At 45.5% G+C, this 21,580-nt stretch overlaps 2 protein-coding genes across 8 annotated transcripts in view; one reads left to right on the plus strand and one right to left on the minus strand.

Moving 5' to 3' along the window:
* Positions 1–14,001, plus strand: part of cep70 (centrosomal protein 70) — a 29,729-nt gene extending 15,728 nt beyond the window's left edge. For both annotated transcript variants that reach the window (XM_060051236.1, XM_060051235.1), the window contains exons 9-15: positions 112–211; positions 494–646; positions 972–1,139; positions 12,015–12,183; positions 12,560–12,662; positions 13,657–13,736; positions 13,849–14,001. In XM_060051236.1, coding sequence (XP_059907219.1) covers positions 112–211; positions 494–646; positions 972–1,139; positions 12,015–12,183; positions 12,560–12,662; positions 13,657–13,736; positions 13,849–13,910 — 835 coding nt within the window. In that variant the 3' untranslated portion in view covers positions 13,911–14,001. The remainder of the gene's footprint in view (positions 1–111; positions 212–493; positions 647–971; positions 1,140–12,014; positions 12,184–12,559; positions 12,663–13,656; positions 13,737–13,848) is intronic.
* Positions 14,002–14,380: 379 nt separating this feature from the next.
* Positions 14,381–21,580, minus strand: part of gart (phosphoribosylglycinamide formyltransferase) — a 63,821-nt gene continuing 56,621 nt past the window's right edge. For all 6 annotated transcript variants that reach the window (XM_060051214.1, XM_060051216.1, XM_060051217.1 and 3 more), the window contains 3 exons: positions 15,418–15,559; positions 15,068–15,183; positions 14,381–14,729 (listed from right to left, as the gene is read on the minus strand). In XM_060051214.1, the coding sequence (XP_059907197.1) occupies positions 14,532–14,729; positions 15,068–15,183; positions 15,418–15,559 (456 nt within the window). In that variant the 3' untranslated portion in view covers positions 14,381–14,531. The remainder of the gene's footprint in view (positions 14,730–15,067; positions 15,184–15,417; positions 15,560–21,580) is intronic.

The raw sequence follows: 21,580 nt of genomic DNA on the forward strand, positions 1-21,580 counted from the left end.
TCTCGTCTGATGGAAAGTGTAGTACTGCGTGTTTAGCTGTTGGTGGCAGCAAAGCATCGCATGGCGTCTTAAGCTCCTCCCCTCACAGTCCTGACCTGCTGACCTCTGCAGGCCGCCCACCAGTGGGGCTTCTACTGGAAACCCTTCCGATGCAGCAGCACCACCAGGCCAGGTGTCCCAGGAAGGGGTTTTGTGTGGGCAGTACCAAAGGGTAAATGCAGCAACCACACCCTTTTTTCCTTTTCTTTCTTTGTTTAGTTTGTGTTTCACAGATGGGAATGACGTTGTTATTTTACTGGTTTTACTGGAATGCTCTTTGACGGTCATTTTGACTTCGGAGCCGTGACCTTTATTCCGAGGAAATTAAAGCAATTGAACGAAGAAATTCTACACACACACACACACACACACACACACACACACACACACACACACACACACACACACACACACACACACACACAGTGCCTGATGTAGATATTTTGAATTGCAGTTGCTGATCGAGCTCGAGGCCATTCTGACGGGGGCCCGGGCCCCAGTGGCGCTCCTGAGGCAAAGAGCGGGCCTCTGCCAATTGGAGCCCCAAGAGTTTGGCTGGCTACGCCCCACCCTGGAGGCCTGGGCCAATCAGCTGGCCATGCTGAAGGTAAGGCGGGGTGTTGAACAGAGTAGGCCTATTGGAGCGTTTCCCCTTTATTTGGAGTTTGATCATGTGTGTTTATCTGTTTGTGTTTGTGTCTGTCTGCCCATGTGTCTGTGTTTGTCTGTCTGCCTGCGTTTGTATCTGTCTGCCTTTTTGTATGTGTGTGTACTGTGCGCCCTTGTGTTTGTGTCTGTCTGCCTTTGTGTGTCGGTCTGTTTGCCTTTGTCTGTGTGTTTGTGTGTCTGTGTGTGCCTGCCTGCCTGTGTGTGTGTGCGTGCATGTGTCTGCCTGCGTGTGCATCTGTATGTGTGTACGTGTGTGTGTGTAGGAGCTGCACGTCGGCCTGATGAGGCTCTCCCAGCGCTTGATGCCCTGGCTGCCAGCGGGTGACCATGACGACAGGCGGGGCGGTGTTGCCATGGAGACGGTGTGGGTGGAGGATCTGATGCTGCTTGTGGACACGCTGCTGGTCGACAAGGCGACAGAGGATGAAAACGTAACAGACGCACACGCACACACGCCTTCCACCACGCACACACACCTTCCTTCGACCCTATGAAACAGCTTCTCGCTAGCTACAGCAAGTATTAGCCGTTTTCACACGTCCTCCGTCTTTTCTCCGCATTTGTTTAACAGGAGGTTAGACCGTGAGGGTCATTCACACTTATTCACACTTGATGCCCGATATGCGGACATCGGTGTTGCTCAGACATCAGTAGAATCAATGGGGGTTTAGGGGGCGGGCTTGCAAGGGGCGGGCATGGCAGTGTGTGTGTGAGCAACGTCAGCGAGTGAGTGGACAAGTGTGGAGAGCTAGCGGTAGTGTGTCTGTGTCAGTTTAGTTAAGTAATGAACGAGTCCGGTTGTGTCTGTGCAAACATGTAGAGTAGGGTGGAGCTTAAACTATGACATTTTTTTTGTATTTTTTTTTTTTTAAGTCTTACCCCCCTAATCTGTGCGGCATAATAAAAAAACACTCTATGGAGACTTGAGAGAGTTGCATGAACCTAACAGCGAAGACAATCTGGCAACAGGTGAACAGTGTTCAGCCAACTTAAAGGCTCTACTAACCACCTGACGCAGCCCTGCGAGGGTGAAAGGGGGCGTGACGGACAGACCGTGACAGGACCCCCCCCTCAAGGGACGGCTCCTGACGTCCCACCAGGTTGGTCAGGATGGGCCCGGTGGAAGTCCCTGATAAGGGACGGGTCTAAGATGTTGCGGGCGGCCACCCAGGAGCGCACCTCGATGCCATAGCCCTTCCAGTCCACAAGATACTGAAAGCCTCTTCCACGGCGTCGGGAACTGATGAGTCTACGGACGGTGTAGGCTGGCGCCCCATCGATGAGCCGGGGGGGTGGAGGGGGTCTGGAGGAGGGCTGAAGCGGGCTTTCACAAACAGGCTTCAGCTTGGAGACATGAAATGTGGGGTGAATCTTCATGGATCGTGGTAGGCGTAGACGGACGGCCACAGGATTGATTATTCTGGAGATGGGAAACGGACCCACAAACCTTGGCGCCAACTTCCTGGACTCCACACGGAGCGGGAGATCACGAGTGGACAGCCAGACACGTTGTCCTGGGGTATAACAGGGGGCCGGAGTGCGATGTCGGTTGGCGGACCGTCGGTAGCGGTCGGAGGTGCGGAGAAGAACCGAACAAGCCTGCCTCCAGGTGTGTCGGCACCTCGAATAAACCCCTGGACTGAGGGAACCCTGGCCTCACGTTTTTGCTCGGGAAAGAGGGGTGGCTGGAACCCCTGGGAGCACTGGAAGGGAGAGAGGCCAGTGGCCGAGCTGGGAAGGGTGTTGTGGGCATACTCCACTCACAGGAGATGTTTGGACCAGGAGGATGGGTTGCGGGAGGCGAGACAGCGCAGAGCAGTCTCCATCTCCTGGTTCATGCGTTCAGCTTGACCATTGCTTTGTGGGTGGAATCCAGATGACAGACTGACCTTGGCTCCTAGGAGGGTACAAAACTCAGACCAAAAACGAGAGGTGAATTGTGGCCCTCGGTCTGAGACCACGTCACAAGGTAGTCCATGCAGGCGGAACACATGTCTTAACATAATTTCTGCAGTTTCTCTGGCGGTGGGTAATTTGGGTAAAGGGATTAAATGCGCCGTCTTAGAGAAACGGTCCACAACAGTAGGGATGACAGTGTTACCATGAGAGGCAGGTAGTCCAGTGACAAAGTCCAAAGCGATATGAGAGCAGGGGCGATGCGGAATCGGCAGGGGTTGGAGGAGACCGGGCGGGGCTTGATGTGAGCCCTTGCACTGGGAACACGTTGGGCAGGCAGCGACAAACTCCTTGGTATCCTCTTGCATAGACAGCCACCAAAACCGCTGACACAGCAGAGCCAGGGTGCGCCTCACCCCAGGATGACAAGCAAGGCGGGAGGAATGACCCCACTGAAGAACCTGTGAGCGGAGACTAGCAGAGACAAACAAACGACCACTGGGACAAGAGCTTGGAGCAGGATGCTCCGTCAGGGAGCGCTTGACCTTCTCCTCCACCTCCCAGGTGACTGACACAGGTGGAAGGGAGAATATTCTCCGGCTGGGAGGACAACGCGTCGGGTTGGTACTGCCGGGATAGGGCGTCTGGCTTAAGGTTCTTGGAACCTGGGCGGTATGAAAGAGAAAAGTCAAATCGGTTAAAGAAAAGAGCACACCTGGCTTGCCTGGAAGTCAGACGCTTGGCTGAACGGATGTATTCCAGGTTCTTGTGATCTGTCCAGACCACAAACGGTAGCTCTGCCCCTTCCAACCAGTGTCTCCACTCCTCAAGGGCCAGTTTCACCGCCAGTAATTCCCGATTCCCAATGTCATAATTCCTCTCCGCCGGAGACAGTTTGCGGGAGAAGAAAGCGCATGGGTGGACCTTCTGGTCCTTGACCGAACGTTGCGAGAGGACAGCTCCCACCCCCGTGTCAGAGGCAACCACCTCCACGATGAATTGACGGCCTGGGTCTGGGAAGACGAGAATGGGAGCAGAAGTGAAGCGTTCCTTTAACTCACCGAACGCGCTCTCGGCCACCGATGACCACCGGAAGGGGACGCTTAGGGAGGTGAGTGCCGTGAGGGGAGCTGCCACCGAGCTGTAGTTCCTGATAAATCGCCGGTAGAAATTAGCGAACCCAAGGAACCGCTGAAGTTCCTTGCGGTTTGAGGGAGTGGACCAACCCGTTACTGCTCTCGTCTTGGCCGGATCCATCTGAACATTCCCTGTACCGACAATGAACCCCAGGAACGATACCTCTGGGACATGGAACTCACACTTCTCGGCCTTGACGAACAGCTGGTTCTCCAGGAGTCTCTGCAGCACCCGACGCACGTGCTGCACATGATCCTGTTTGGTCTTAGAGAAAATTTGAATATCATCCAGATAGACGAACACACAGATGTTGAGCATATCCCGAAGCACATCGTTTAACAGACCTTGAAACACAGCGGGAGCATTGATGAGTCCAAACGGCATGACCAAGTATTCATAGTGTCCACTAGGTGTATTAAAAGCCGTCTTCCACTCGTCCCCCTCTCTGATGCGTACGAGGTGGTAGGCGTTTCGGAGATCGAGCTTAGAGAAGATGGTGGCCCCTTGCAAAAGTTCAAAGCCTGATGAGATGAGTGGAAGGGGGTACCTGTTCTTGACGGTTATGTTGTTGAGCCCCCTGTAGTCGATACACGGCCTCAGGGACTTGTCTTTCTTCGGAACAAAGAAAAATGAGGTGAAAGGCAAGTGTCTCGGTGTGATTACCTGACATGCTCATTTGGAGGGGAACTGATTGATGGGTAACCCGGCAAAGAAGACGGCCGTCGAGGGCCGTGGCGAGGATGGGTCTCTCCAGGAGCTCGTGACCAATCTCCAGTTGGGTGGCCAGCGACATGTCCATGAGATTGGCGTCGGCACCGGAGTCAATGAGGACACTGAATGTGTGGTCCTGCCCGGAGTAGTGGAAACGAGCCTGGAGCAGAGGTCGAGAGGGCATTTCAAAGTACACATATCAAAGACTCACCAGCGCCCTCTGGATGACTGGTGAGCCCTGCCTTTTACTGGACAAGTCGAAACAAAATGGCCATCCTGACCGCAGTACATGCATTGGTTCGCACGTAAACGGCGCTGCCTCTCCTCCATGGATAGCTGAGACCGACCCAGCTGCATAGGCTCAGGTGAGCCACTAGGGGCGTGCTGAGAAGTTGGAGGCGGCTGGGGATCTCGCGGAGAATAGGGCGGCGCTGGAGAGACTGAAACCTGGGCTCTCTCCCTCCACCGTTCCCTGAGACGTCCGTTGATGCGAACGGCAAGGGCTACCAGGTGGTCCAGGTCAGTAGGGAGATCCCGGGCTGCCAGCTCATCCTTGATGCGGCCGGAGAGCCCATGGTAGAAAGCGTCTATGAGGGAGGGGGCGTTCCAGCTACTATCAGCCGCGATAGTGCGGAACTCGATAGCGTAGTCCGCGACGGTTCTCCCACCTTGGGTTAGATTCAGCAACCCCCGAGCTGCCTCCCTACCCGGAGTCTCATGATCAAAAACCTTACGGAACTCCGTAGAGAAAGCACTAACCGAAGCGCAGATAGGCGAGTCCCTCTCCCATTCGGCGGTTCCCCAGTCCCTGGCTCTTCCGGTGAGCAGAGAGACAATGTAAGCCACCCGGGACCGCTCAGTGGGAAAGGCTGAGGGTTGGAGTTCAAAGGAGAGGGAGCACTGCACCAGGAAGGGGCGACAAGAACCAGGAGCCCCGGAGCAGCGCTCTGGAGGGGGCACACGAGCCTCAGACGTCGAAGAGGAACCGGGATGAGGAGCGGCGACGGGTAACCTCCGCAAGTGATCCTGGACCGATTCCATGCTGCTCTCGTGGTGAGCGACCAGCGTCTGCAGACCCTCCGCCATGGTGGTAAGTTGTTGGTCATGGCGTTGCAGGACGCTGCCTTGCGCCTGTAGTTCGTTCTGGAAAGAATCTGAGTCGGCTGGGTTCATGTTTTTTTGCCAGATTGTACTGTCACGCTCCACTGAGGAGACTGGCAGATTAGAACCCAAAAGCACAACTCAGGGACAAGCAAACACAATGATATTCCGATCTTTACTTCGTCAAGCAAATCAACGGGGACGGGGCGAAGAACGTAGTCGGGGGCAGGCAGGATCGGGAAACCGGGGCAGAAGACAGGCGAACGAGAATCCAGAGGGACGAGACGGGGAACGTAGTCGGGGACAGGCAGGGTCGGGAAGCCGGGACAGGAGACAGGCGAACGAGGGTCCAGTAGGACGAGACGGGGAACGTAGTCGGGGACAGGCAGGGTCGGGAAGCCGGGACAGGAGACAGGCGAACGAGGATCCAGTAGGACGAGGCGCGGAACGTAGTCGAGAACAGGCAGGATCGGGAAACCGGGAACAGGAGACAGGCGAATAGCTGGAGAGACTTGCATGAACCTAACAGCGAAGACAATCTGGCAACAGGTGAACAGTGTTCAGCCAACTTAAAGGCTCCACTAACCACCTGACGCAGCCCAGCTGCGAGGGTGAAAGGGGGTGTGACGGACAGACCGTGACAGTTTCGGCAAATTGAGTCTCTGTTTAGAGCAAGTTCATCAATGTTCTGCCCCAAGCTTTTGGCAGTTTGTGCTATGATAAAAGCAGCCTTGCGGCCTGACACTTTTGTGCGATCTAGAGCAGCTGCGAGTTCTGGAGTAATGACAGTTTTTCGCCCCCTCTTTCTTTTTGGTGTATGCATGGTGATGTCCATCTCTTCCCCATATTCTGCTAAGCAGGTTTCAGAATCAGATGAATTCAGCTCAGCGGTAGATGCTGTTGACTGTTTTATTTGTTCCATTTGATGACGCCTGGCAAGCATTTGCTCCTCTCTTTCGAACGCCCTTTTCTCCTTAGCAGCAAGCTTTTTATCTAATCCAGCCATCGACCCTCTTCTTCCTTCCTCTCGCTGGGCTAACAAGAAATCCTTGTCTTCTTGTAATACCGACGTCTTGGTCAGAGCATCAGCATGAGCGACATCAAAAAGATCTTCGAGCCTGGAAACAAAAGCTGACTCTCTCGCGAGTTGAGTTGGTGACGTTCGCGCTTTGTTCTTTTTCAGAAGTCGCCACACTAAAAAGTCAACTCAAGCTTAGTTTGGCAGTTTTGATGATCCCTCATTGGGATTCTAGCTTTGTGCCAAAACTTTGCTATTTCCATGATGGCAACAGCTGACGATTGTCTTATAGTCTCCTTTAGTTCGAGATGGTGATGTAGGAAGAATCCCAGAGCCATACGCAATGACGGCAACTTGCTGCCATTTAACTCGGTCACAGAGTCACCAAGGAGATACAGTTCGGTCTGATATCTTGAAACTCCCTGATAGAGCTACTCCAAGGATTGGACAAACATCTGTGGTGGAGTAAAAAAAAGAAAAAAAAAAAGGCGGTTGTGTGGTGACCCACAATTGCTGTGTGAGACATTCACCAAGGGACTGTACCTTTAAGGTAAACAGTTCCGGTTTACGGCAGTTTCGATTTGAACTCATGTGCGAGTAACACTCGTTTGTTTTGAAGTGGAGAGTAAAGCTGACTCGACTCATCTCCGTCTCTTGTCTCATCATTTACATAACTCCACAGTTGCAGCTTTTGGGTATCAGAAACTTCACGGCCATTGAGCTACCCCTAAATATTGTTAAATTGTGCTCATATTTTGCCAGATTTATTTTTTTATATATAGGAACAAAATGAGAGGGTAAGAAGATCATATTTCAAAACTTCATAAATAAGCTCTACCCTAATGTACAGTACAGTTAGTGAAACTAAGAATAAAGTACCCAGCCTGTCAAGAATCGGTGGCCGCTTCAGTCCGACCATATTCCGACCTAAAGCAGACCCACTGCCGGTCAAATTGGAGGGTGTTACCCCTGAGAGAACATTGGCCCTGGAGGGAATCTCTACCCTGTGCTCCTTGATTACGGTCTGGGAGCCGACAGCAGGAAAGGTGTAACATAATTATAAAATAAAACATTTTCTATGTACGCGTGCAGCTGTGAACTCACGTATTATAATTATTTGTTTAATTGTTTGATGCGTACTTTTAAGGCCCATTCACACCCTATGGTAAATACAGATAGGAACCCTATCGTCTGGTCCCGGAGGTTGTTTCGTCCGTCAGTGGGTCCTTCGCCTCTGAGCTTACGAATCCGGAGTGCTGCTGGAGAAACAGAGAAATACCACCGGAAATCAAGGCGGCAGCATAGAGTCAGAAGTCCGACCATTTGCGAAAATAGAGGGGGTGGTATAATATCTGATATGTGTATATATATTGTATTTAACGTTTTATACTTATATTATACTACGTTTATACTTGACATTTTTATTTTATTGTTCACCTGGTTGGGCAATGATTTGTAACTGGTCATTTAAAAGCGGCGCAACAATTCGGGGAGAGAATCTGCGGGTTGGTGAGAGGTCATGCCTAGGCCTACAGTTTTTTCATTTTTTTCTGCTGATTTCGGATGACGCAAAGCAAAATCATCTCCTCTACAGATGCCATGTTTGCGATTGTCGATTCCGTTAATTTGTGGCACGACAGTCCCTGCCCTCTAGAGGATGGATTGCGTAACATCCATAACAACGCTGAAACCGGACAGAGGTATTTAGGGTCAGGGGCGCTGCCAGGAATTTTGGGCCCTATGAAAGATTCTAATTTTGGCCCCCCCCCCCCCCCAACATCTATCGACTGTTTTGGTAAACATGGCCCAGCATCACAATAGCACTTCAGTTAGACTTTTCGTTGCCCCTTCATGGAGTATGGGTTTGTGTGACTTTAAATAAGGGTATGAACTTACATATTAAACGTATTTCATTCAGTTAGTGACATCATGTAATTCAAGTAATAAACTAAGTATTTATAGCCTACTGTCTTTTAGGCAGCAGTCTTATACATATTGTCCAATAGCTGCTTAAACACAATTTTACAACAATGTCCTTCTCTCATGCTAAAATTGGACTTGACCCAGTTTGGTTTCAACACATCAACTTTTCAGCAAATCCAAACACACTGTTTTCCACACAACACAAATACCTATGGAAATCCAATGGAATTTTGTGTTGAAAAGAAAGCTGTGTGTACAGATTCACAAAGACAGAAATTTGATTGTTATGCTAAAATTGTCTGTAAGCAGCTTGAAACTGTACTACAATTGTCAGTTTGATTATTGGTTGCCCATTCATGTAGTTAGTGACCTTGCTTTGTAATTGAGAGTACATTACAATGTTAAACCAGTACATGGCAGCATAAGCCTGTGTATGCTTCACAGCCAGAGCCCCAAGAAACCATAAGAGTACTCACAACCCTAACCCTAACCCATACCTTGTATAACTGCAATAGTCTTTTCAGAAGACATGATGCACTGCAAAAAAATCCACAGTTTCTGCTTACTTTTAACACAAATTTATTATGCAAGTAAAATTTCAAATATCCATAAATAGTACATAAAAAAGATACATTAAAAAGATACTCTTATAGGAACTGAATTAACATTACAATTGCTTGACATCAACACAAATATTTACACTTCAGCTTCAAACAATATGAAAAAAAATCTCAATTTACACTGTTCATGAATAAAAAGTTTAATTGCTGAAGTCTAAAGTGCAAAAAATAGCTCCAAGTAACAATCAAAATGTAAACAAAGAACAGAATTTACAGTGCAATTGCATACAATATCAATGGATATAAGCAACTAACATCCTACCAAACTAATGTTGCTTACTCCTTCTCCGAAATGGGATCCAGTCGTGGTGACCGTGGGCGGATCTTGTCCTCCTCCTGAAGTTGAAAATGCACATATTTAAGACACCACCCCGTTAGGTTCTTTTAAAAAAAAAAATTGTATTAAAAGACTAGTTTATCACGGTCGTTCGTCCACATTTGCCGTTTGTTCGCTGTGACAATAAAGGTGGAGTTTTTAAATAGGAAACTATGCTAACTAGCATGCTCTCTTGGAGGCTAATCCAAGAATTCTGCTTGTTAGCCTACCATTTGATAGAGTTTGAAAACGCAAGGTCATTGAGTGAGCATACCTTCTTTCTTGGCGAAAAATTGAGTGACCAGTTGCCTGCCTCTTTTGGCCCTCTCCTCTTTCTCCCGTCTTTTCTTCAGTTTTTGCCAACCTGACTTCATTTCTGTAGCTGTCACCACCAGCTCACCATCATGTGGTTAAGACCTGACCTCAGCCAGCCCAGCCGCTCTGTACACCTGCTGCCAGTGCCAGCATCTCACATTTCGGATGCTGTTCGATTCAACGCATCGCGCGTTGCGGCCGAACCATTTCGCAAGAGCTCAGGGGGAAGGGCAAATGACAATATGTTAAATAACTAACGAAAACGTTATGGAAATCGACAGTTGTGAGTTTAATAAGTTTATTTCCAATTACCATTTCTTTGTAATGAGACATTTCAAGAAAAAAAAATAGGCAAGAATATTAATATTATATTATTAATTGCCATCCGCGGGCCGTGGGCCGTGGTGCGTTGGGCTGGGCCCTTAGAATCAGTACCACTTTTCCCCGCCAGGCAGCGCCCCTGTTTAGGGTAGTCCCGGAAACAACGTTTGGTACGGATGGACGAATTTCGACCGGATCCGTACGTATGAATCGGCCTTTAGGGTGTTAAGATAGGACCTATAATTTAGCATTCACCAAGAATGACTCTGAAAAGCAGTGCCAACATTCAAATATTTTTATACCATTCAACGAACAAAAGGTAACAGGCTGATTATCGTTGAGGGTGCCACTCAACATGCAAATGCAGACCTAAGCATCATCATCACGCAAATGGTGTGAAATGCCGACATTCTACTGCTTATTCACATATAAGGTAGTTAACATTTCCACCAGCTAACATACTACCTCAAGGGTAGTCTTTTTCAGGATGTCCAATGTCAGGATATGTCGTTCAGATATACGGCCCTTAGGGAGAATAGAGGGCTAATAGCGGGCTGTAGTACGTGTATGTGTGAAAGCAGCTATAGAGTGGCGAAGTCACGCCCCTTCCGGTAGGGCTCATGGGACCTATGAGATCGAAAAATATGAATGGGTGTCAATGGAGAGAAAATAATTATTTTCTGGTCCCGGTCTTTATATGCCCTGGATTACACATATGTTGTTTGTGGATTTAAAGGATAATTTTTCGACCGTTTATTGTGCAATTGTTCAGATAAAGGCTGTAGAGAAAACACAACGAGAAAGACTACACGGCTCGTATGTGACGTCACGCTACCTGCGACTGGCGTGGAGAAGACCGACAATCTTCCCATCGGCATAACTGAAACTCTGCACGTGCCCCGACTTATAATGGTTTTCACCTCTTTCGATGCTTTTATCCTCCCCTTGGAAAAAGCGGTGAAGTGGGGCAGAGAGATCGCCATCTCTGTGCCGAGTTCCAAGCATGGACATATTAAAGAGGTTCCAAGGGCGGGTGTGGTGACGTATATCATATGCGTCGAGAGCAGCAAAGAGCTGTAGTTCACAAAGCGGCCTCACATAAAACCTAAAATTATCAAACTTCTTCACGAACATTTTTAGTTTTCTTTGCATGAAAAATTATCATTTAAATCCACAAACAACATATGTGTAATCCAGGGCATATAAAGACTGGGACCAGAAAATAATTATTTTCTCTCCATTGACACCCATTCATATTTTTCGATCTCATAGGTCCCATGAGCCCTACCGGAAGGGGCGTGACTTCGCCACTCTATAGAGTGGCAAAGTCATGCCCCTTTCGGTATAGCCCATGGGACCTATGAGATCGAAAAATATGAATGGGTTTCAACGGAGAGAAAGTGATTATTTTCTGGTCCCAGTCTTTATATGCCCTCGATTACACATATGTTGTTTGTGGGTTAAAATTATCATTTTTCATGTCAAGTTTGACCGTTTATTGGGCAATTGTTCAGTTAAAGGCTGTAGAGGAAACACAATGAGAAAGTCTCGTATGTGACGTCATGCTCCCTGCGACTGGCGTGGACAAGACCAACAATCTCCCCATCGGCATAACTAAAACTCTCCACACGCCCCGACTTATAATGGCTTTCATCCTCTTTCGATGCTTTTATCCTCCCCTTGGGAAAAAAGTGGTGAAGTAGAGCAGAGAGATCGCCATGTCTGTACCGGAGTTCCAAGTGCGGGTGGTGACGTAGATCATTCGCGTCGAGAGCAGCGACGAGCTGTAGTTCAGAAAACAGCCTCACACAAAAGAGCTAGTTTGGATCTCGTTTCAATGAAAGCACCACTGACTGATTTGTCGTATCATTTTGTATGCATTTTCTTCTTTTGAAACATCACATTTTCAAAACCATGCATATGGCCTTCGCTCTTGTTACTGCCACAGGATCTGAGCAGCCCCACTCGCCACAGCCTGCAGTGCATGGTGGGCCACTTCCAGAAGCTGTTCGACGTGGGCTCCCTGCGCGGCGTGTACCCCCGCATGAACGACCTGTACCGCAGGCTGGCCGAGACGGCTAACGCCATGACTCACATACGGGACCTTCTGGGACTAGGTGTGTAAAAAACAAACAAAAAAAAAAACAGGTTTTCCTGGGTTGAGCAAAGCCTCTTGAACAATAGCATGTCGATATTTTTGTCAGACGATAGCAGCTTGAAATCACATGAATAGTTTTAACATTTATTTAATCATCTCAACCCAGAGGGCTTTGAATGGAAAGAAAACCTGTGTGTGCGTGTGTGTATCTGCCTTTGCGTGTGTACACATAATCACAAACATGCTCATGAGTCTATTTTATATTGGACAGATTCTATAGGACACAGTGATTCCAGATGTTTGCATCTTTTTCTGGCAGGCAATCCAACAATGAAACAAAGTGGGTGTGGTCACATAATGTAAATTTGTGTGGTTGGTGTTGTTTGTGTGCCTAGACAACAAGGCCCCCCCCAGTGAGGTGGTGAACCAGGTGGCCACCATCGCGTCCTCACCCATGGTGCAGTTCCACCACCTTCTGGCAGAGGGCGACCTTACGAGGTTAGGAAATCCCAGAACTCTCTCTCAAACATGACCTCTATTTGACCTTTACGAGCCGAATAGGTCGTCAGGGTTTAGATAGCATCATCGATTGCGCTAAAGAAATGGCTTGATCTAGTACTGGACATGCAGAAAAGGTTGTGGTTTGAAGCCCATGATCCAATTAAAGACAAGAACACCCCCAATTAGACACAAGAGCCAGGGATATTATTGTCAACATGAATAATAATAATAATAATATTAATAACAGCTAGAATTTATATAGCGCTTTTTTTGAGGTCACTCAAAGAAAAACAAGAAATCTAAATAAAAAATAAGGTTTGGAATAGAGTCAGGTGTGCTATGGGAGGGGTCAGGTGTCATATGCTTTCTTGAAGAGGTGAGTTTTGAGTTTACTTTTGAATGAGGTTATTGAGTCTGAGTTGCGCATGTTTCGGGGCAGGGAGTTCAAGAGGGTTGGCGAAAGCACTGTCTCCTACTACGGGACGGTGCTTTGTTCTTGTGATGGGGGGTCAGAAGGTTGGCGTTAGATTGGGGAGTGACGTTTGAGGAGGTCTGTAAGGTAACGGGTGGGCAAGGTTATTGAGGGCTCTGTAGGTGATGAGCAGGATCTTAAAGAGAATAAAGCTGGGTATCATCGGCGTAGCAGTGAAATTGTAGTCCGTGGCGGCGTATGATGTGACCAAGGGGAAGAATGTATAGGATGAACCGAAGGGGACCAAGTACGGAACCTTTGGGGACACCATGTGTGACTGGAGAGGTATGGGATATATGGTATATGAACGCCCTCGAAAAACTCTAAAAGCCCCATCTGGGCCCCCATCCAGCAGACAGCTCTAGGCTGTCTGCTGGTTAGCATTGGTGATGCTTACGTTGGCATTGTGGATGCTAATATTATCATTGTGGACAATGAAGTTAGTTTTGGTGGTGCTAAATTTAGCATCATTGATGCTAACTGCAATTTTAATTGTAAAACCGTCTATTCCTTCTGCAGTATTATTGTCAAGGTGAAGGAGCATGAGGAATTCTTCCCAGCGTTTCGCTCTCTGGCGACGCAACTGATGCTAACTCTGGGTAAACTACCGATGACCGCACAAAGCATTGGCCGTTTTATTTTGTGAATACTTGTTTTTTCGACGTGAGCGTGAAACTTAAACCAATACATTTTTCTTAACCTTATTTCCAGAGGTCGACTGTCTGGACGGCATTCTACCGGCCCTGACGTCTTTGAAACTGAAGTCGCAGTGATTATTTTTATCTTTTTGCAATTTGAAATTTGTTTGTTCATTTTGCAAATTATATTGCTTGTTTCTGCTAAAATAAAATTAGAATGCATTTACGTCAATGTGACTTTTGTTCACCTACTCATCTAATTGTCTTGTCATAAACAGCCTGCAATTTGTTGGGTACAAACTTGCTTATCATGTAATTTATCCTGACTTTAACCACACCAAACTCTGAAATAGAAACAAAAAACTAACACCTTCAATTGCCGAAAGCAAAGGGCCCGAAGTAATGTATAAAAAACATCCGACATAAGCAGGACTTCAACCCTGGTCTCAAGCAGATGAACCAGTAGGTCTTGCCCCTGGACCATTAGCATTCACTCTGTCACTTGACAAAAAAAACCCATCTAATATGCGATTGTGTGGCTAGATCAAGCCAACTGTGACCCATAAAAAGGGAGAACTGACTAAATTCAATCTACCTTGTCTACCTTGATTCATATTTGGGAACATTTAATTGTGTAACATTTGAATAATTCACCCAAGCAGTGGAATACCACCAATAACATCTCATAAAGCAGTTTAGCAAACATGTTTTTTCATTTAACAAAATTTAGCTTTTTTTGTTTCCGTTTTAATGGGGCTAGTTGCGCGGGCTGTGCTTCCAGACGATGCGTCCATCTGGGCCGAGGCAGACGGCCCCGCTGGCCACCAGCTCCATGGCGATGGGGAAGGCCTTGTGCTCCGCCTGGCGGATCCGCTCGGATAGGGTCTCCTCTGTGTCCGACGCCTCCACCGGCACCGCCTCCTGTGCGATGATGGCGCCGGAGTCCACCTCCTCCTGGGGGAAAGGGGCGGAGCAACAGGGACGTAGGGTTATAAAATGGTGACGGGTTAAACACATAAGGCGCAGCACTTTCATTTTTTGGTCGTTTTGAAATATTGTTAGGCCAAAAAAACATAAGGGGTACCACGCTGACACACTGTCATTTTGCCATTATAGAGTAAAACATGAGGGTAATAACTGTATATTTTGTCGTTATAGAATAAAGCGTTCTGTTATTTTCGTAGCTATAGAATACTGTTTTTTTGCCGTTCTAAAATAATGACGGGTTAAAAAAACAAGGGTGAAACACCCTTTGGCATTGCACCTTTCCTCTAATGACAGTGGGTACTTACGGCCACAAAGTGCACCGTGCAGCCGCTGATCCGCGCCCCCGCCTGCAGGGCCTGGTTCTGGGCGTTGACGCCCTTGAAGGACGGCAGCAGGGACGGGTGGATGTTCAGGAGTTTGCCTGTAGGGAAACACACAGGGCATTTAACATTAAGCATTTACCCTCAAATTTTGTTGACAAACATTTAAAAATGTTACATTTAGGCCACTTAGCAGACGCTTTAGTTCTAAAGCGACTTACAACAGTCCACAAACACATTCACACACCACTTGCAGAGTCAACCACGCAAGGCGACAGCCAGCTCGTCAGGAGCAATTAGGATTAGGTGCATTGCTCATTAACAAAAATGCACACCGTTCCATTTCTTGACGAAGGGCCCGGTGAGGATCCTCATGAAGCCCGCCAGACACACCGCCTCCACCTGAAACTCCTCCAGCACGCGGTCGATGGTGGCGTCAAACTCCGCCCGGCTGCCGTACAGCTTGTGGTCCACCACCTGGTACCCATGGAAGAAAAATCAAGCAAACGTTTTAAAGATTAGTGTCGCTGCCATCTAGAGGATAGAAAATCCAACGGGATTAACGATTGTTTATTGTTTAAAAGGATCCCCATTAGCTGTCATCAAAGTGGGATGAGCTAGTCTTCCTGGAGTCCACACATAAAGACACAAAACATATCAAGATACAAATCATAATTCAGGTAACAATGATAATCTAAAAGAAATAAATCATTATAAACATCATGAACAATATATTCCGATAAAGTTATTACATTCATGGGTATTGCATTCATACAGTAGGTATGTCCATTCCCTACACACAATTTTAGATAGTGCATTCTCAAATGGTGCTTGAAAGTGACTTTGCTATTAAATTTCCGTATATTCAGTGGGCAATTATTCCAATGATTGATGGCACGATAAATAACTTCTCTTTAAAGCAATTGATTTTGGACTTGGTAATATCATCTGGCCATCATCGGCTAGTAAAATGAGAATGAAACCTGACTGCATCTAACAATTTGGTTACATAAAAAACCTGACATTTGTTGTATTGAAAACCAGCCTGTTCTCTATAGTGTTTGTGCGATCATGAACTCATGACAGAACGAAGGAGGTGCAAATCTTGAGGAAGTGGGAGTAAAGGGTAAAATTATGGAACTTTTCTTTTTTTCAAACCAGGTCCAGTTAAATTTCTTTCAGTTTTTTTTTTTTGTTACTATACCATTTTATATTTGCCCAAAAGTGGTACGTTCCATAACAAACATTTCTAAGAATGTATTTGTTTCCTTGTTATAATATTCAGGGATAACCCTAACACACAAAACAGGGTTAGGGTAAGTAAAACACTGAAGCATCACTGAAATATTGCAGTAGCCCTACAAGAATATAAAAGTATAAGACACCTCAACAAAAAATAAAATAAATAGTGCTGTCAGTTAAACGCGTTATTAACGGCGTTAACGCAAACCAATTTTAACGGCGTTAATTTTTTTATCACGCGATTAACGCAAATTATTATGATTATTATTTTTTTCTTTCTTTGGCTCAAAACGAAGAAGCAGTAGCCTGACTGCTATGTTCAAGGCAGTATGTTAGTAGGTTCATCGTTTAATTGCACTATAGGCTTTTTTTTTGTATCGTCCTGTTTTGATCAGTATATGCCAATGTTGTTATCAATAAAAAAACATTTGCACAAGGCAAGCCGATGCACTTCTCCATGTTGATAAGAGCATTAAAATGAGAATAATTAATGGGACAAAGAAATCAAGGGATATTTAGCATAGAAAAAAGATTTGCGTTTAATCGTGAGTTAACTATGACATGACTAGATATTTGACATTCTCTTAAAGGGAAACTTCACCCATTTCCATTAAGCTTTGTGTCGTAGAAACCCACTCATATTTTAAATGGTTGTGCATCATTCCCTTATTTTCCCCAGAGACCGGAGAGATCCGTATCGATCTCTAATACTTCCTGCTTTAAATGACGCACTATGACGATTTTTGCGTCATTTAAAGCAGGAAGTGTAAGAGGGGAGGATTCTCGTAAGACTACAAGCACCCCACTGACGCTACAGACCTGTTAGATCAGTGCCAGTGGGTGGGACTTCACCAGCAGAAACTAACATCCACAGCGTCTGAAGCTAAGCTAATGGTCGCTGTGGGGAATACTGAATTAACGACAACGGCGGAAGGTACTGGATCTGATATAGAAGTTGGGGATTTTGAAGATCTGATGCTCGAATCAGATGTTCGTGGCTACCTTTACGAGCCGCAATTTAGCGACGAGCAGCTGAAGCTGTTAGAGGAACAGGATGCGGCTTCTACGGCTGCTATAGCCGAGGCAGTTCCTGCCTGTTGCGGACGAGGAGCCCGGAATGGCTCGAGCTGGGGCGGATTGGTGGTGCCTGTGCACTGTGCGCCTATGGACACAGAGGTAGAGTCTGTCTGCTGCAGAGAATTTCAAAGATGTCGATTTCTCCTGGACGAAATCTGAATCAGACGAGGACACGGACGTACGTGTTGTGGAGCATCCTAGTTTCTCACCGCATATGGACAGCGGCGTCCTGGAGACCTATTTCCGAATCCCAAAAGTGAACTCGAAACATCAGCCAAAGTCTGCAGGGACGAACGGACGTCTGACTGTAAAGTAGGGCTGGCCCGAATTATTCGAATATTCGAATACTCGTTCGGAAAATTAGTATTCGAAGCTTAAATCAGTATTCGGAGCTTCGTTTTTATTTTTTTTTACCAGAGCGAGGGAGGGAGGGAGGCAAACTATAAGCGTCAGCGACACCAAGCAGAGAAGCGAGAGAGGTCCATAGATATCTTGTTTCTCTTTACTTTTATTTTTTTTGTCACTTAGATCTTTATTGACAGTTTTTCACAGTAACATGACAACATTATATCAACATCAACAAATGGAATGGCAATAGAAATACAAATAAAATAAAACAAGAAAGAAAAACAAAAAACAAGAAAACAAGAAAAACCTGCCTGGGAAGTACCTTCATATTCTCATATCCTGAGTTTGTAATTATCTACTACTGTTCCAATCCAATGTCTTCATTTTGAGTCCTGTAAAGTGTCAATTTTTCTCATTTACAGTCGAATTGTGTTTCTTGAAGTCTCAGTTTGTGTGTCAATTTCTCCATTACAGCTATCTCTTCAACAATAGTAAACCAATGAGTCTTCGTTGGTGGTGTTTCTTTACACCAATGTCTGGTGATAGCTTTCTTGCTCGCTACCAGCAGTATTTTGATCAAATATATATCACTCGCAATAATATTCTCTTCCTGAAATTTACATAGATAGAGCACCAAACTACTTTTGGGGACCTCATATCCTAGTATTTGCTTTAATACTTTACAAACCATCTCCCAAAATAGTTATTTTCTGACAATTCCAAAAAACATGTGCATGGTCCACATTGTAAGACCCACATTCCCGCCAACATTTCTGACTCTTGTTAAGCTGCTTACTTTTCACTTTTGGTGTTATAAAGAAACGAATGAGATTCTTCCATGAGAATTCCCTCCAAGTTTGTGAACTGGTGGACGAGTGATGTGCCCTCCACATATCATGCCAATCTTCATCTGTAATTTGTACATTGAGTTCTTTTTCCCATTTCGTCTCAATATATTTAGTTGAATGTTTGTCGTTAGTATTGAAACCTCTATACATTGCTGAAATTATTCTTATGTTACTTTCCTGATATGCTTTTATTATAATTTGGATGACACCGTTCACCTCCTTGGGAGACTCTGACCCGATTTCCCTTTTGAAATAGTCCCTCATTTGAAGGTATCTATAGAATTCATGAGCTCCCAATTCATATTGTCTTCTTATATTTTCAAAACTCTCCAGCCTCCCGTCTTTTACCAAAACACACCAAGTTGTTATTCCCCCAGTGCTTGAATCCTGGATCATACAATGCAGGTTTGAAATTTCTATCATGTGCTACCCATTTTAATATATTAATGTCATTCTGAATCTTATATATTTTCAACATTTTAAACCATAGACCTAGCGTGTGTACTGTTGTTGGGTCCATTTTATTTTTGAGTTCTTTGTATATTTTGTTATCTCCAATGAAATGTTGAATTGGAATTTGGTTTACATCTCTTTCTATGTCTTTCCATTTTGCTCTAAATTCTGACCTACACCAACAGTACACAGGTCTCAATTGAGCAGCATAATAGTATTCCATTAATTTTGGAAGACCCATACCTCCTCTCTCTTTCCTTAGCTGAAGAGATACTTAGCTTGTATCTGACTCTAGGTCTTTTGCCCCCCCCAAAACAAATCTGGAAATCATTCGGTCCCAATTAGCAAATTGACCCCTGGGGACCTCTATTGGTAAAGATTGGAATAGATAGAGAAATCTGGGGCCGTATTCACAAAGGATTTTAGGGCTAAAAGTAGGTCCTAACTGGCGAATTTAGGAGTAACTCCTAAAAATAATGGGCATGTCACTCTTAAATTTAGGACTCCTAACTTTTTTCACTAAGAGCAATTCACAAAGTATTTTAGGCCTAAAAGTAGCACCTAAGTCTAGGAGAGCTTAGAAGTCCTCAAGAGGATTCCTAACTCAGTAAGACCTATTCACAAAGAATCGTAAATGCCTGCGAGACGAAATGTTAGGGTATTAAACTTGTTGTGGAGTTAATCGCAATGCAATAACATCCCAGACTAACAGGAATAATCCGATTAGTCCCGAAATAAAATGTTTGGCCACACTACGCTATTTAGCAACAGGGGAAATGCAACTTTGCAATGCCGACGATTTAAAAATATCGCAACCATCAGTCAGCCGTGCCATAAACTTTCCTTTGGACATTCAACAATTACACAGGATCAAAGCCAACTTCATGGCAATTGCAGGTATGCCCGGTGTGGTCGGTGCTATTGACGGGACGCACATAAAAATAATTGCGCCATCAAAAGACGAGGACGTGTTCGTCAATAGGAAGAAAGTGCATTCCATCAACACGCAGGTTGTTTTTGATTCAAATTTGAACATAGCCTACTGGATGTTGTTGCAAAGTGGCCTGGATCTTCAGCTACCCATGATTCGCGCATTTTAATGGAGAGCGGTCTGAGGCAGCTTTTTGAGATGTACCAGTTGGGTGTCACTTGCTGGGAGACAGTGACTATCCATGCAAGACGTGGCTCTAGACACCCTACCTCAATCCACAACCGGGAGCACAGTTAAAGTATAACATGTAAGTGATTACGCATATTACGCTTAGTCCTACGTGTAAAACACATCGTATTGGCTCTTTGACGCCTTTTATTTGTTTAATCCATATTTATTATTGTTTACTGATTTCTTCCATATATGCTAGAGCACACAAATATACACGAAATGTTGTGGAGAGAGGAATTGGGCAGATGAAACGTCGGTTCATGTCCTCCACGGCGAAATACGCCTCACCCCAGAGAGGGCAAGCACAGTCATTACTGCATGTGCCATTCTACACAACCTCTGCAAGCGGAGGAACATTCCACAGCCAGACGATGATGATGATGATGATGGCGATCAACATGACAATGAATTTGGCCGTGTGGAACCGAGTGGACTGGCATTTAGGGATCACTTTGAAAACACATTTTAGGTAAACACCTTGGCACAAATCAGTCAACACTTGTAGTTCATAACATTTATTTTCTTTTAAATTTTACGTATTTTTATTGTTTGCTTTCTCTCTCTCTTGAACGTGCAGGCTACAACGTCATTATCGTGGTCTGCACAAAATTGTCATCATGCGTGTATTCTGCTAACTGCACTATAACTACTTAATAGGAATTCATTTCTAGCCTAGGCTATTTCCTTGTTTTTCGGTGATTCAGTGGGCTCGTCTGAACAACCAATCACCGAACTGACTGCTTCTAAACTCGTGCACGAGAATTGACGTAATCCATAGCAACGGCGCGTCACTCTTAGTTCACTCTTTGTGATTTATCCTTAGTAAGAGTAGGTCTCAGCGGCTTTGTGACTAACTTAAGAAAAAACTCCTGCGTAAAATGTTTTAGGGCGAGTTAGGAGCACTCCTAGCGGTAAGATAAAATGCTTTGTGAATACGGCCCCTGGGCAATATATTAAGCTTAACTATCTCAATGCTTGAGTTTAGATCAAGTGGGAGGGTAGACCATCTTGCTATATCTTTTTTTACTTCTTGATCTAAATTGTTATAATTTGCTTTATATAGGTCGGTGGAGTTTTTAGTGATCGTAACGCCCAAATATTGAATTGACTTTAGGTTCCACTTAAGGTCATATATTTCCATGATCTCTTTTGGTGGGGTATAATTAAACGATAAAATCTGTGTTTTGGAAACATTAATTTTATATCCTGACAGATGGCCATACGTGTGTAGTTGCTTCATCAAATTAGGGAGCGACGTGTTGGGTTGTTCGAGGAAAGCTATTAAATCATCAGCAAAAAGTCCCAATTTATGTTCTATACCCTTAATCGTGACCCCTTTAAAGGGCTCAATAAAAATCGCAAACAGGA

Source organism: Gadus macrocephalus, chromosome 5 (assembly GCF_031168955.1).
Source record: "Gadus macrocephalus chromosome 5, ASM3116895v1".
NCBI classification, from domain to species: domain Eukaryota; kingdom Metazoa; phylum Chordata; class Actinopteri; order Gadiformes; family Gadidae; genus Gadus; species Gadus macrocephalus.